This window comes from Anomaloglossus baeobatrachus, chromosome 7 (assembly GCF_048569485.1).
Source record: "Anomaloglossus baeobatrachus isolate aAnoBae1 chromosome 7, aAnoBae1.hap1, whole genome shotgun sequence".
Lineage (NCBI taxonomy): Eukaryota > Metazoa > Chordata > Amphibia > Anura > Aromobatidae > Anomaloglossus > Anomaloglossus baeobatrachus.
In genome coordinates this window covers 42,536,187-42,551,636 of record NC_134359.1, presented here as the reverse complement: position 1 = coordinate 42,551,636, position 15,450 = coordinate 42,536,187, and the positions used below count along the sequence as shown (strand labels likewise).

The window sequence follows — 15,450 nt, the reverse complement described above, 5'->3', positions numbered from 1 at the left end:
CGGCACTGGGAACACAGCTGTGCATTGGTGTAATTATTCTTTAAGAAATCTGACATTTCCTTTATTTATTTTTAGGTGCTAATTCATAACATCCCCGAGCTGAAAACCGATGGAAAACCAGTGGAGAAGTTGCCGGAGAAACGTGTACACCAGCAGTTACCTCTTATTCCCGAATCCCAGAACCGCTTACCATTCCAGTCCCAGCAAAAACATCCTCAGGTTCTGTCCCAGCATCTTCCTTTTATATTTCAAAGCTCTCAGGCCAAGGAGGAGGCTGTGAACAAACACACAAGTGTTATACAATGTACAGGACTGGTCTCCACTACCAAACCCTCTAGTTTGCTAAATCAGTCCAACAAGGATGCCAGCTCGAAGCTTGGAGCTCCCTGTTCTGATGGACTCAAACCAGGCAACAAAAATACCTCTGAAGAACCCATGCCACAACCCAGCGACTTGAGAATTAAAAGGGTAGGATGATTCACTTTTTGTTATGCTTTGCTATAAATGTACATCTCAGATGCTTCAGGGAAGGTGCGCAAATAGAATTTTCCAGAATTTCCCACAAATACTTAAAGAGGACCACCCACCAGGATTTTCCTATATAAACTAAAGCCAGTGCTATACTGGAACTAGCACGCTGATTCTATACATACCTTTAGTTGTGAGATCGGATGTATAGTTTCTGAAATACAGGCAAGTAAAGGTTGTGCAATGCACTGTTATTTGATTGATAGGTGCAATGGAATATCTAATAGGTGGGTTGGGTTTTTCTAGTTATTCCTGCCTCTGTCTGCCTGCCTGACCTTCCTCCCCCTGTTTCTGTTATTACAGTTGGAGGAAAGAGGGAGGAAGGACAGGCAGGCAGACAGGGGCGGGAATAACTAACAAAACCTGACCCACCTATTAGATATTCTGTAGCTTCTATCAATCAAATAACAGTGCAGTTCACATAGTTTAATTGCCTATATTGAAGAAAGTATACATCCAATCTCCGAACTAAAGGTATGTCTAGAATCAGCATGATAACACCAGTATAGCACTGGCTTTAGGTTATAAAAGGAAAATCCTGGTGGTTGGTCCTCTTTAATTGTGTAAAATGGGTGGTTTACATGGATGGCTTGTTAGCAGTGAAGGTATCCAGTTCTGGCACAGTTCTTTGCACTGTATAGAAAATAAATTCTCATATATTTCCTAATATGCCAATGACCAGAACTCTTTGAACGTGCAAAAAAAAAAAAAAAAAATATCGGGCTACTTCAACGCTGAAGTAGGCAGAATTGTGAATGCAGCTCTGAACTATATTTGTGTCTTTAGCTCACAAACAAAGCAAAGTAGGTAATATAGTTTAATTATAAGTTGACCTCCCCGGTAATGGCCTGCACCAGAGACAACTCCAATCTCAGTCGTTCAACCGTATAGATGTTAAGGCCTATAGCGTCTGCAGCACTTAAGGGGGTAGAGAAATTAAAGGGGCACCTCTTGTTACCCCATATGTAATTCCAACAACACAATTGCATGGCGTCGACTCAATGATGACAAGCTTATGTGCTCCTGGTCCGGTGTCGACACACTTTTGACCAACTGCCCGCAACATTTTTAGACCAGGAGGACCAGGTAAGCATTGGCGCAGCTGCAAAGGTTCGGTGAGGATGAGGTTTTTTTTCCTTTTAAACAGTTTGACCCCTTTAAAAAAATTTTTTTTATGTAGCATGTCATTCTATATTTGCTTTTTTGAGTTTCTTTTCTCCCTTCTAAAACATACATAGGATAGGGATCAGTGATCCCTTTATCATAGAGTACACATCCCAAACCTACAGAGACTCAACACGTGTTGATAAATTACAGAATTTAGCAAAAAAAAGGTGAATCTGGGGTCAGAGTTGGATTAGAAGCCAGGAATTCGCTCTGGTCTGTGAGGCACTGTGATCCGTAAGTGATACTAATGCTTCTTACCTGCAGATCTGTCGTGGATCTCTAAGCCATGTATAACTGCAAAATGACTTGTAAATGCGGAGTCTTTATTTGCTCTTTGTACCCCTTAAAAATACAATTGTTAAAAACGCGGCTCCGCCACCAGATCTCTGCAGCCGCGCGCTCCCTTTAAAATAGCTCCGAGATTCCCGCTGTGCCCTTCAATGTCTCACAACAGGACACTCAGCGAGCATCGGAAAAAAAAGCTTCTTACCCTGAAAATGGGGATTTCAAATATTTCCAGTGCAGATATTTCTGAATACATTAGTCAACGGCAATAGAAGAGAAACCAAGGAGCTTCTTTGAATTCCTGTTCGTGAAAATGCAACCAACTAGTTCACTGGGGACATGTAGCCAAGGCCTGGGGCATGAAGTGCCTCATAAATGTTTACAGAGAATTTAGAAATTGCAATGTCATGAATATTTTTTACTTCTGTGCATTGGAGAAATGCATACGGTTTTGATTCCAGTTGGGACCTAGATCCCTTCATTTGTACTTTGCCTACATTCCATCCCTTATGGATGTCTGCGTATCATCTTTTCTTTGCAAATGCTGCCATATAGCTTGGGTCTGTACAAGATGGTAGTGAGAGGCATAAACTCCTTGGTTCTGATGCAAAACTTATAACTTTGCAGACTTCCTAACTGGTGATAATTTGGCGTTCCTCTATATGTGATGGCTAGTGGCGTGACTACAGTCGAGTGGGCCCGGTAAAAAATTTGGACCTGAGTTCCCACCTGCATGTTGGTCAGATGTATGGGCTCTTTTAGCATTCTTGATCCTATAGACATATGTGTTGTGCCCCCCCACGAATAATTTAATAATTTCACCCATGCTAGACTAATATCACCTATCTCGGGCACCTTCTTGGTATAATGTCCAATATCTTGGGCCCCTTCCTGCTGTGATGTTCCTCATCCTGAGCCCCTTCCAGTAATAATGTTCCCCATCATGAGCCCCTTCCAGGTATAATGTACCCCATCATTCCAGTAATAATGTCCCACATTCTGGCCCCTTCCTGCTGTAATGTACTTCATCCTGAGCCCCTTCCTGTAATAATGTCTCCCATCCTAAGCCACTTCCAATCATAATGTCCAACATCTTGGCCCCCTTCCTGCTGTAATTTCCCCCATCCTGAGCCCCTTCCAGTAATAATGTTCCCCATCCTGAGCTCCTTCAAGTAATAATGTTCCCCATCATTAGTCCTTTCCAGTAATAATGTTCCCCATCCTGGCCCCCTTCCTGCTGTAATGCCCTTTATCCTGAACCCCTTCCTGTATTAATGTCAGTTGTGTCCTCCTTCCAGTAAAAATGTCTCCCATCCTGGTGTAATGTCCCTCATCCTGGGTCCCTTCCAGTAATATATGTCCCCCATCCTAGGCCCTTTGCTGGTATAATGTCCTCCTTCCTGTGCTCATCCTGTAATAATGTTTCCTGTTCTGCCGGTGTTCTCTAGCATATTTGGAGAAAACAACCATTCTTCTCCCCTTCCTCCTCGCCAACGACTCACGACGTCCTCTTCTGGAACTAGCACAAAAGCTTGCACAGTAGCTGGCATGCCTGCTATTTGCGACACATGACGTCACTGCAATATGCCACCTGTGACTGGCACGCTGACGTCAGCTGCTGGCCTCTGTGTGGCCGTCAGCGTGTATTGCGATGTAGGGACTCGGCGGGTTGCTGCTTCGCAATACATTCCAGCTGAATGTGTGTCTAAGGAGGCACATCTAGCTGAAACTGGTGCTGGAATCGGCAGGTCTCCTTCCCGCACTGCCCTGGTTGTGGTCGGTACGCCCCTGGTGATGGCATTATGATACACTCTAGAGTCTATATAGATTACATAATATAGCAATACTATTGGGACAGTATCAGATTGTAGATTGCAAGCTGACACTCTTCTGCACTTGGTAAGGTAAATGCCATGGTATATCTGGCAAAGCTCAGTAGCCGCGATGTGCTGATGGGCATGGTGCATACTACACCGACGTAACATGCCAGGTCTTTGTACCACTTGGTGGTATGCCCATTGTGCTTCTACTGCTCCTACTTCTCTGCCTCTTAATCCTACTTAAGTATGCCACTTGATTTACTCCGAAACTACAAAGTTAAGGTGTGAAAATAAGAAACCGTGCTGGTTTCAGGTATGATGATCTCAGGTTACAAGAAAAATGGTTTTAGGGGTTGTGTCCATATGTACATCAGAAGTTCTCTTAGGAACCTAAGTTTCAGCTTCCATCACTTCTGACAGAAGGAATAGAGTTAATTTCCATGCTATTTTTTCCTGACAAAATGTTGAATTCCATTCTGGAACCCAAGTTACTCAATGACAAGTAACGGAAGTTTTATCATTCGCCATATGTGACCGTCGTGTGTTGGATCCCACACTACATCACGGTTTATGGTACAGATGTGGAGAGGCCTAAAAATCTTCTGGAACTGTCGTTTGCCTTTTTTACCCATGGACCCACTTGCTATAAAAGTGGCAAGATTGAAGAAACAAGAGCCCCATGGAGCTGGACAACACAGCAAAACTGAACAGGCCCCATTATAAGCCAAAAGGGGTTTCATGGCTGCTGTCCATCGTACAATGGAGCCATAGTAGAGTTATAGTTTCTGTACTATGTGATGGAAACTCAAAGCCTGAAAATGGTGAACCATGAAGCAATAATTTGCTTGTTATCCATCCATCCACTGACAATAAAATATCCCTTAAGGGTACTTTACACACAACGATATCGCTAGCAATATATCGTCGGCGTCACGGTGTTCATGACGCACATCCGGCGTCGTTAGCGATATCGTTGTGTGTGACTAAAAGGAGAGACTATCAACGATTGCAAAAACCGTAAAAAATCGTTGATCGTTGACACGTCGCTACTTTTCTTAATATCATTGGTGGTGCATGCCGCTGGTTGTTCGTCGTTCCTGCGGCATCACACATCTCTGTGTGTGACACCGCAGGAACAACGAACATCTCCTTACCTGCGTCCACCGGCAATGAGGAAGGAAGGAGGTGGGCGGCATGTTCCGACCGCTCATCTCCGCCCCTCCTCTGCTATTGGGCGGCCGCTTAGTAACGCCGCTGTGACGCCGAACGAACCTCCCCCTTAAAGGAAAGATTGTTAGGTGTCTCCAGCGACATCGCTAAGCAGTTATGTGCGTGTGATGTTGTTCGCTACGGCAGCGATCACCCCCATGAAGAAACAGCGACGTGGGCGGGTGCTATCGCGCACGACATCGCTAGCGATGTCGCAGCGTGTAAAGCACCCTTTAGACCTCTTTCACACGTCTATGAAAAACATTCACGTTTTGCACGGACGTGTAAAAGGTGTGTATAGCCCACCGTGTGCTGTGATTTTGGCACATGAGTGTTCTCCGTGTGCTATCCGTGATAACACACGGAGAACAGGAAGTTTATGCTCACCTGTCCCTGGTGCTGCTGTCCGTGGTGCTGATGTCTTCCGCTCTGCGGTCTCTGGCCCTGCTGACTCCCCTCTGCTGCTACTTCCGGTCCTCGGTGCAGGGAATATACGATGAGTATAATGAGTGGATGTTGGAAGCAAGTGACAGCAGTGGCAGAGACAGCAGCACTGGAGACAGGTAAGTGTACAAATTAATTTTATTTCACAGAAACGTGGTTTTCTCCGGTACATGTCACACTGATGTCACATGGAGCACATCCGTGCGGTCGTTGTACCACCCGTGCTGCAGGAGAAAAACAGACATGTCTACGTGTGGAGCACATGGACACACGTATGTGACAACATGGACATGTGCGCAGACCCATTGATTTTAATGGGTCTACGTGTGCCCGTGTCTCCAGTACGTGTGAAAACGGACGTCACAGGTACCGGAGACACGGGTGTGTGAAGGGGACCTTAAGCAGTATGAAACCATAGATCTAGTGGACTCCTCAGTGCCTAGAATAAGCTTGCAAGTTGCCTCTTTAGATAGGAAGAGGACTTGAACTCCAGTACCACCTATTGGATGTAGCAAACCTAAAGGTCAAAATCGACTCTTTATTGAGTCTTGCCACATGACTTACTTGTGGAAACATGTTTCAGGGTTATGCCCCTTCTCAGTGCGAAGCGAGATTTATGAGAAGTATTTGACTGGAGTCTAGGGGGTATCATCTCTCCTTGTGGAGAGTGACAATAATCTTGTTATTTGGTTGCAGTATTATTACAAGGCCTTAGAAAAGAATTACCTCTAGCTTACCGGTCCTGTGGCCATAAAACGGCTGTAAGGCCAGTGAGGAACGTCTGTCAGGCCAAAAATAACTGGCTCCTGATCTCTTGACCTAAACTCAACAGCCTCATATGCCTTTGTCTGTGACCGCTCCGGTCTTCACTTTGGGTACTCAGGCCGTGAATGTCGGACGTGTAAATCCGGCCTTGTACATTCTTTGCTTCAGTCCTTGCCTAAGCAAAGAACAATATTTAGCCAGAAATGCTGCTATCAGTGTCCTTTTAAGCATGAAGTCATTGTTTGTCTCAGGCGAAGTCTTGAGAAATCGATACAAATTCCTCAGGGTTTATTCAGATTCTTAAAAAGAAAATGCTGGACATTTTTTTTTACCTCAGGAATTACAAGAATGTTTTAAAAGTCTCAGCTCAGAGTTCATCGTGAAGAACATTAGCATCCCTGTCTACAAACGCACGGGGACGAGTCTGGAGAGAAGTGTACACTTTATCTGATTGCCCTTTGTCCCGAGCCAATAAAGCAGAAAGCTACCTCATTACTGGCCTCCTCTTACCAAGCGGTTTCTTAGCTGACACCATGCTACAAAGCCGGTTGCCGAAACTTCTATCTAAATGGGAATTATTTGCCGAGGAAATGGCTGTATTGCCTTCTTGGGTCCGACACACTCGTAAATCATCGCAATAATCTGAACAGATAATGACTCTTGAGAAAATCATCTATTCAAACATTGTAAAAGATAAACTGAATCGGACATGGTGTTACCTCAAATTACCCCTTGGGAAACATTTCGTGTATTAGCCCTAACCATGCCTGCCCTCTTCAGGGCTGTCCAAATCAGTAAGACGGCGACGTGCAATCAAGTCCGGCAGAGAGAAATAGAAATAGGACTCATTTTATTCATAGCCAGAAGCAGGATTAGGCTATGTGCACACATTGAGTTTTTCTGCTCCAAAATCTGCACCTTGTGGCAGAAAAACGCACCAAAAAATGCATGCTTTTTAATGTGTTTTTGGTGCTTTTTTTATGAGCTTTTTGGTGCGTTTTTGTCTATTTTTTTTGCCATGCGGTTTTTTAATGAAATCAATGGCTGGACGGGCTACAAAACGATGGAAACAAAAGCACCAACAATTGACATGCGGCTTCTTTTTTCTGCACCCAAAACTGCAAGGAAAAAGAAGCAACGTGTGCACAGGCAATTCAAAATTCTCATTGACTTTGCTGGCATAAGCATAGATATGCAGATTTGGGCAACAAGCTGCACCAAAAAACGCATCAAAAACGCAGCGTGCAAACACGGCCTTATGTATGGGGCACGCAGTTTATATTGTATTGGAATTAAAGGTCTGCAGAATCTTAAAGGGAACCTGTCACCACTTTTTTGGACTATAAGCTGCGGCTACCACCACCGGGCTCTTATATACAGCATTCTAACATGCTGTATATAAGAGCCCAGGCCACTGTGACAACATAAAAAACACTTTATAATACTCACCTAACTGTCGAGGTGTAGGGCTTATGGGTCTCCGTTGTCCGGTGCCGGCGCCTCCTCTTTCGGCCATCTTCGTCCTCTTTCTGAAGCCTGGGTGCATAACGCGGCTACGTCATACACACTCGCCGATCCTGCGCAGGCGCACTACAATACTTTGCTCAGCACAAGAATGCTGGCGAGTGTGTATGACGTCAGACCCGTCATGCACCACGGCTAGAGAAGGAGAACAAAGATGGCCGAAAGAGGCAGCGCCGACAACGGACAACGGAGACGCCCATAAGGCTCACAGTGCGACCGTTAGTTAAGTATTATAAAGTGTTTTTAATGTTCTACACCCGGCCTGGGCTCTTATATACAGTATGTTAGAATGCTGTATATAAGAGCCCGGTGGTGGTGGCCGCAGCTTATAGGCCAAAAAAGTGCTGACAGGTTCCCTTTAATGACAAGACAGGCATCAAATTTACAAAGTTACATGTGTAGACATGTACACCTGTCACACAAAATCTGTAGAGACAAGGCAAGACTGCCAGGACCCAACAACCACCATTTTTCCCCCCCTAGAAAGACACAACACCGTTCTTTTATAAATTAAAATACTTTTATTTGAATTTTCCATTTTTGGAGAGAGGTATGGGGAAAAAACCACTCTCATCTTTTGGCATAAAATTTGGTCGCAGCTTTTAACCAGGCATTAACTTGCCAACATCACGGGGTTCAGGCAAATGTACCGCCTTCCGGCCGTCCGGCGCGGGTATTTCACCACCACTTTTCCTACCCCTTCCGCTGCTGCGACTTAAAAACACAGTAAACTCCAACAAACTTGGAAAACAAAAGGGAGGGAGGGTGGGAAACAGGTCCGGGTCCTGCAGCCGAGAGGCTGGAAGCTGGGCAGCCCGATGATATGTATCCAGGAGGCGGGGCTTAGGCCAGTCACACCACAGGAGGCGGGGGCGGCAGGTCAGTGTCTTTCCAGGGGGGAGAACTTTATTTAAACATGCAGAGGGGCCAGCAGTCAGGGGGCAGCATCTCAAGTTTCTGGCTGCAGTGCCCCTCAGACTGCCAGGACCCAACAACCACCATTTTTCCCCCCCTAGAAAGACACAACACCGTTCTTTTATAAATTAAAATACTTTTATTTGAATTTTCCATTTTTGGAGAGAGGTATGGGGAAAAAACCACTCTCATCTTTTGGCATAAAATTTGGTCGCAGCTTTTAACCAGGCATTAACTTGCCAACATCACGGGGTTCAGGCAAATGTACCGCCTTCCGGCCGTCCGGCGCGGGTATTTCACCACCACTTTTCCTACCCCTTCCGCCAAGGAGCAGCACAGCGCCAGCAAGCTGCGACCCCACCCAAAAACTGAAATACCTGAGCCGTCCCAGGAATTTCCGCAACCACCATATCCACAACATCATCATTTGGGATGTGCCCATCTGAGCTTAAGGACAGCCAAATATTGCCTTCCAGCTGGCGGTGCCAGACCAACAACTTTTTTTTTTTTTTTTTTTTTAAAACACTTTATTAACAGCACAACTTGGGTAGGCCCTGATCGCACATACGCCAGGAGAGATCCATATCACATTCTTCCTTAGCGCCTTGCCCCCTGGGCCAGAGGGTTACCTTCGGCCGGATCGTTGTAACACTCCGAACGAAAACAGGGAAACTTGTACCTCTGTGACCAGATAAGGGTAAGAGGCCTAGCTAGACGGCCTTGGACCAGATACTTGAAGCCTATGTGTATCACCAAGTCGGTTGGAGAAAAGAGAGCTCACACAATCTTGATCACCTCTGATAGACCCACAGCTGAGCCAAGCTCCGGCAACCTCTCCAATTACATCCACTGTAAAGGGAACCAAGGACCGACCACCAAGGCGAAGAGGCGAAGATCCGCTCTCCTCGCAGCCAACATATATGGAAGTAACCTCGGACCCAGTCACTAGGCCGACTTAGATCTGAAAGGAAAAACACTGTCAGAACAGAGAATTCTCGTAACCATCAACGCCTCTTCTCTCCAAGGTGGTACTGGCAAAACCCAAAACCCCCCTTTTTTTTTTTTTTTTTTTTTTTTATATAGAAACAAATCACAATCATATCATTTTACATTAGCCCTGTACGCTGTTCTGAATCTTCTTACGTGCCCGATAAAAACCGATTTCAAAACCAACTCAGTCCTAACGTCCCTCATAATGCATTTCAATTGCAGTCACCTAATCCACTGAAACTGTGCTCATGTATACTGGCCCCTGAAGCCTTGGAACACCCCAACTCTGGGAGAGTTCGTACCGGGTACCACGGCTGGCAAACACCGAAATAACCAGGAACCGTCGCATTACCGACCAAAACCAGCCCACAAAAAGGAGGACTAAATCCGTGACGCTAAATTGAAGGGCCGTCGTCGTGGGTAAAAATTGGTACCATCACACCCGCTCGCCTAATAGACATAACCGACACCGTCGGGACACCCGCCGAGTGATGGAAAAAGAGATCCAAAACATCAATGTATAGATTTGCAATGGGGCGAACAATCCAAAACCCCCCCTTTGTTTTAAAAAAAAAAAAAAAAAAAAAAAAAAAAAATCTACGGCTAGAAAAGAATAGGCCTGCTGTGCTCCACTCACTTACCATAATCATCCAACCCTTCAATACCTTACACCCCACAAGACCCTCATCGCTTCAGTACCGTTCCACAATTTAAAAATGGGAAGACCGACCTCGTAACAGGTTGCTTGCAACCGAAAATGGTGCACATTCGTTGAATACTGCAGGGCGTGTATTACTAGAGGGTGGCTTGGAAAATCGTCACGCACATCAACCACCGGAGCAACACCCGCTGAATAACGTACCATAGAACCGTCAGGTCAATGCAAAATGGGGGCCCAGATCATAGGCCTAACTTCACCAAACACCCTACCATCTAGCTGAGAACTCCAAACCTTGATCCTGCTGGTGGGTTGAGTTACCAAAATACCTGAGATTGGGATTGCAATAAGGTGAGCGATACTAACCCGGAAACCAGATGCCTGTTTTGCCTTCAACCCTGCGTTGACCCATAGGCATTCCAAGCCACAAAAAACCTAATCAGCCTGATTACTTATTTGAGGAAGGAGCTGTAGTTGGTTAAGGCTTTTTACCCACCGGCATCGTCGGACCACTGGTCATTCTCCTATTTCCCAGTCCACCCCCCCTTTTGTTTAGCTGGAACCTAAATAGGGGGAAAAGCGCAATCAAAGTTAGGTTACCGGACCATGCCCCCCGGGCCCAGCATAAGGAGCATTTTTTTTTTTTTTTTTTTATATATATATATATATAACTATATAAACATATATTGCAAATAATCCCACACAGCTGGCCCTGCAACGCCGGAATACTCCATCTACAAATCTGTCTGTTCCTGCTCTTGAAACTATTATGGCATGGCACGGTAGCTCAGTGGCTAGCTGCAGCCCTGGGGTCCTGGGCCCAAATCCCGCCAAGGCCACCATCCGCAAGGAGCCTGTACGTCTCCCCGTGACTGCGTGGGTCTACTCCGGGCACTCTGGCCTCCTCCCACACCCCAATAAACATACAGGTAGGGAATCCAGACCGTAAGCCCCAATGGGGACAGCGTCCCCAATCCATGCAAAGCACACGAAACTAAAAGTGAATTTATACCTTTTAGGATATTTATGTGGATGTAATTGTCCAGAAAATATTAGTGGGCATAATTATTATGCGAATAGCTAACCTTGCCGGTTTACCCATCTCACTTGTTTATTTTCGGTTACTACGGTAAGGAAAACCAATTAAAACATACGTAATTAACCAAAGAGGGAAAATCTAGTAAAAAAAGGCTGAAAATTACTTCTCTAAAAAAGAGAAGCAATTTTAGAAAACAATCAAGCCATGCAAATGTACAGAAATATACTTCTCACATTTCGATAAAACTATCTGTGGCCAATATAGATCCCTTCTTTCAATTACAGCATTAAATTAGGGTGTATAACAGGGGGTTTAGATCTCGTGATCCCATCGTATTGTCACTAATCTATAAATCACTTGAAGGGTCAGTTAACAGGTGGCAACCAGATTATTACAAGGAATGGAGGCCGCCTGTATTAAACTAAGGTTGAAAAAGTAAGATATGTTTAATTTTGGAAAGACGTCTCAGAGGAGACCTCATTTGTACCTCTTCCGACAAGCCTACAAGCTGCCGTAACCCTCCGTCTGATACAGCGCCGCACAAACAGCTCTGCCCTCATCTACTGTATCCTCACCTATCCCCTGTAGACTGTGAGCCCTCGCGGGCAGGGTCCTCTCTCCTCCTGTACCAGACTGTGCCTTGTACGGTTTATGATTATTATACTGGTACGTATTATGTAAACCCCTTTCACATGTAAAGCGCCATGAATTATATGGCGCTATAATAAATAATAATAATTTGTATAAATACCCGTGTGCTCAATATAAATAAACTGGCACCAGACTTAATCCTCCGAAATAGGGAAAGCTTCTTTACAGTTAGAGCGGGTAGATTGTGGAATGCTGTCTACAAGGGGTAGGAATGCTAGATACCATCACAGCTTTTAACAGAAACGGGGGAGGGCAATTCCCTCCGCACCAATAACATTGTTTGTTATAAATAACTTAGTGACCACATGTAGAGCTGGGCGGGAAGCCTGTTACCTGTGACATCCCGTTATCCTCCCTAGGGGGACTTACCCCACCCCGCACTCCCCATCAGGGTACTCACCTGGTGATTCAGGAAATGGCAAGACGACTGGATCTAGCTCTACCCACGTAACGCCTGCTACGACGACGCTCACACCGATCCAAGGGTTAAGATGACAGACTCCGGACATGGTGGCTACCCATGCCGAAGCTTGCTACCGTGACCCCTGCACATGACCGTACAACGCGATGGTCGGCACCGAACCCACCGCCGCCATAACATGCTGAAACCACTGTGTGACAACGGGGAGGGGCTGTTATCAGTCACCATTGTATAATGTCAAATGGGGTGTGTTTTGGCCTGGGAGGAGGCTTGGTGTAGGTGTGGTATCAGCAGGAGGGAAAACATGCCACCTGCTGACTGTTGCTTCTTGCCCCTGTTCACTACCAGCCCCCCTCAATTTGAACATTGAATTCCTAACAGAATCCCTTAACCCGCCCGCTCACTGGGAGACCCACATGGTCCCTGGTTCATTCCCAGGCTAGCCCCCTTGGCATTCCCGGGGCATACAAACGGAGGGGAGGGGAAGTTCAGTGTGTGTGGGATGGGGTGATTTGAACTCTTGCAGGTTAGTGCCTGCATACTACATTCCCCCCCCACTGTGCCTCCAACCTGCGCTGTGACAGGGACTGCACTGAGTCTGCACTTCAATTAGGCTGTGTGCGTAATTCATGCGTCCTGCGTCCCCTGCACAGTCTATGGAGACTGTGCAGAGGCCGTACGCATGTGGCATATTAGAACGCAGCGATTCAGCTGTTGCCCGAATCCCTGTGTTCTAAGAAGTGACATGTCACTTCTTCCGTGCGCTCCGCCGGCAGCTCCTGCTCTGTCTATGGCAGGAGCTGCAGGCTGAGCGCACGCTCTCTGCCGGCACCATGCGCCTCAGAACGGAGCTTTTCAGCTGCGCTCTGAAGCGCACCTTTTAGGTGCCGTGCAGAGCGCACACAGCCCTACCCTGCTCCTCATCAGTACTGGCGGCGGTGGCTGGGCGGCGGTGGCTGGGCGGCGGGTGGGCGGGGCCAAAGACAAAAAGCGCTAAGCGCTCTTTTTCAAACTTAATGGCGGCTCAAGCTGACCGGCGGGCGGGTAGTTCCCTCAGAACGCCGCTCGCCGGCGCACATAGCTTGAGCCTCAGCATGGAGGGAGCCGCTCACAGCTAAAAGCGCCGTGAGCAGGACGCTTTCCTCCATGCTGATTTTAGGGGAGGATGGAGGGAGGGAGGGGGTAAAGGGTGTTTAAATAATGACGAGCACAAGCGGACCAGCGAGCGGGTAGTTCCCTTAGAACGCCGCGCTCACCGGCACACATCGCTTGTGCCTCAGCAGAGAGGGAGCCGCTCACAGCTAACAGCGCTGTGAGCTGAAACGCTTACCTCCCTGCTGATAGCTCTCCTACCGCCTCCAGGAGCGGGTCCCTGTGTCCGGCTGCCCAAACAGGTCCGGGTCCTGCAGCCGAGAGGCTGGAAGCTGGGCAGCCCGATGATATGTATCCAGGAGGCGGGGCTTAGGCCAGTCACACCACAGGAGGCGGGGGCGGCAGGTCAGTGTCTTTCCAGGGGGGAGAACTTTATTTAAACATGCAGAGGGGCCAGCAGTCAGGGGGCAGCATCTCAAGTTTCTGGCTGCAGTGCCCCTCAAACTGCTTTTGTTGCATCTACCAATCTAATATGTCCAAAATCTGTCTCGAGTCTCATGCTCTATAACTAACTAGCCATCCACTCTTTTTTTTTTCAGTGGGTAGTTCCTGACTAAATATTCTGTCAGCACTATAGGTGCTGGGCCTTCTTTTTTTCCCACCTGTAAGCATACATTGCACCAGCTAGACACCATGAAAATTGCAAGATTGTTTATTGTGTTTTTTAAGGCCTTGTGCGCCCAGTGCGTTTTTGATGTGGTTTTTTTTTTTGTTTTGTTTTTGGTGCAGTTTGTGGCCCAGATCTGGTTCGAGACTTAATAAATGAGGGAGAGGACTCTTCCAGCTGAATTCAGTGCAATATTTGTAATAGAGTGTTTCCACGAGAGAAGTCTTTGCAAGCTCTTCATAAAAATTCTACAAAGCAAAGTCTATGAGAATTCTTAAGTTTCGTGCGCACATTGCTTTTTTTTTTCCTTGCAGTTTTGCGTGCAGAAAAATGTAGCAGCATTTCAATTGTTGGTGCGTTTTTGTCTTGCAATTTGTAGCCCTTCCAGCCATTTATTTCACTAAAGAACTACATTGTACAAAAGTGCACCAAAAATCACATGAGTTTTTTGATGCGTTTTTCTACCAGATGGTGCAAATTTTGGTGCAGAAAGTTTCTGCACCAAAAACTCAGTGTGCAGACACCCTTATAAAAAATAAAATAAAATAATATATGTTAAACAAAAACCTGATTTAAACAATTGGTCATTTTCGGATGATAATTTGCCTTTACGCATGCTTTCTAAAACACATCAGAAAATGCTAATGCACTCGAATGGCTCATCTAAGGCCATGTTCACACCTTCAGTATTTAGTCAATATTTTACATCAGTATTTGTAGGTTAGAGAAAGTTGCCTCCATTATCATTTTGCATTGATGTATTGGGTGTGCGGACTGTATGGGGTAGAGCAATCGATGGTCAAATTTTTCGTCTCCATACTGTTTGGATTATTGTTGGCTGTGAATTTCTGTTTACACAAGAGAAAGTGATGATTTTTATGGTCATATGAAAGAGTCAGCCAAAAATAAAGTGATTGGTTTACTTCTAAATATTGCTCCGTCCAGCTCCGGCCACCTTTATCTAAGGTTGATAGCTCGAATATTAACCGGTGACTTGTCACACATAATTTTCAAAATAACAAGATTAGGTTAACCCACCTGTCGCAGGCCCCTGTCTCGCTCGCCGGGTGTAGCAAGCGTTGCGAGGTGCGTTCAGACCTGCGTGCGTCTGAAGCACAACAACAAACACACGAACAGGGGGACACAAAAATAACGGGAGGCCCTTGAACTAGTGAGAGGGGTAGGTGGGCACCTCTTAACTTCACCTACAACTGTCCCTTCTCTCCTCACCAGTCCCCATATAGTCTCAGCAACTGTCGCCGAGCAGGAACCTGG

At 46.2% G+C, this 15,450-nt stretch overlaps 1 protein-coding gene across 1 annotated transcript in view; it reads left to right on the top strand.

Moving 5' to 3' along the window:
- The window catches only part of BAZ2B (bromodomain adjacent to zinc finger domain 2B), a 475,838-nt gene that overhangs the window by 355,995 nt on the left and 104,393 nt on the right, over window positions 1-15,450 (top strand). Inside the window, exon 9 of the mRNA XM_075319681.1 lies at window positions 76-468. Coding sequence (XP_075175796.1) covers window positions 76-468 — 393 coding nt within the window. The remainder of the gene's footprint in view (window positions 1-75; window positions 469-15,450) is intronic.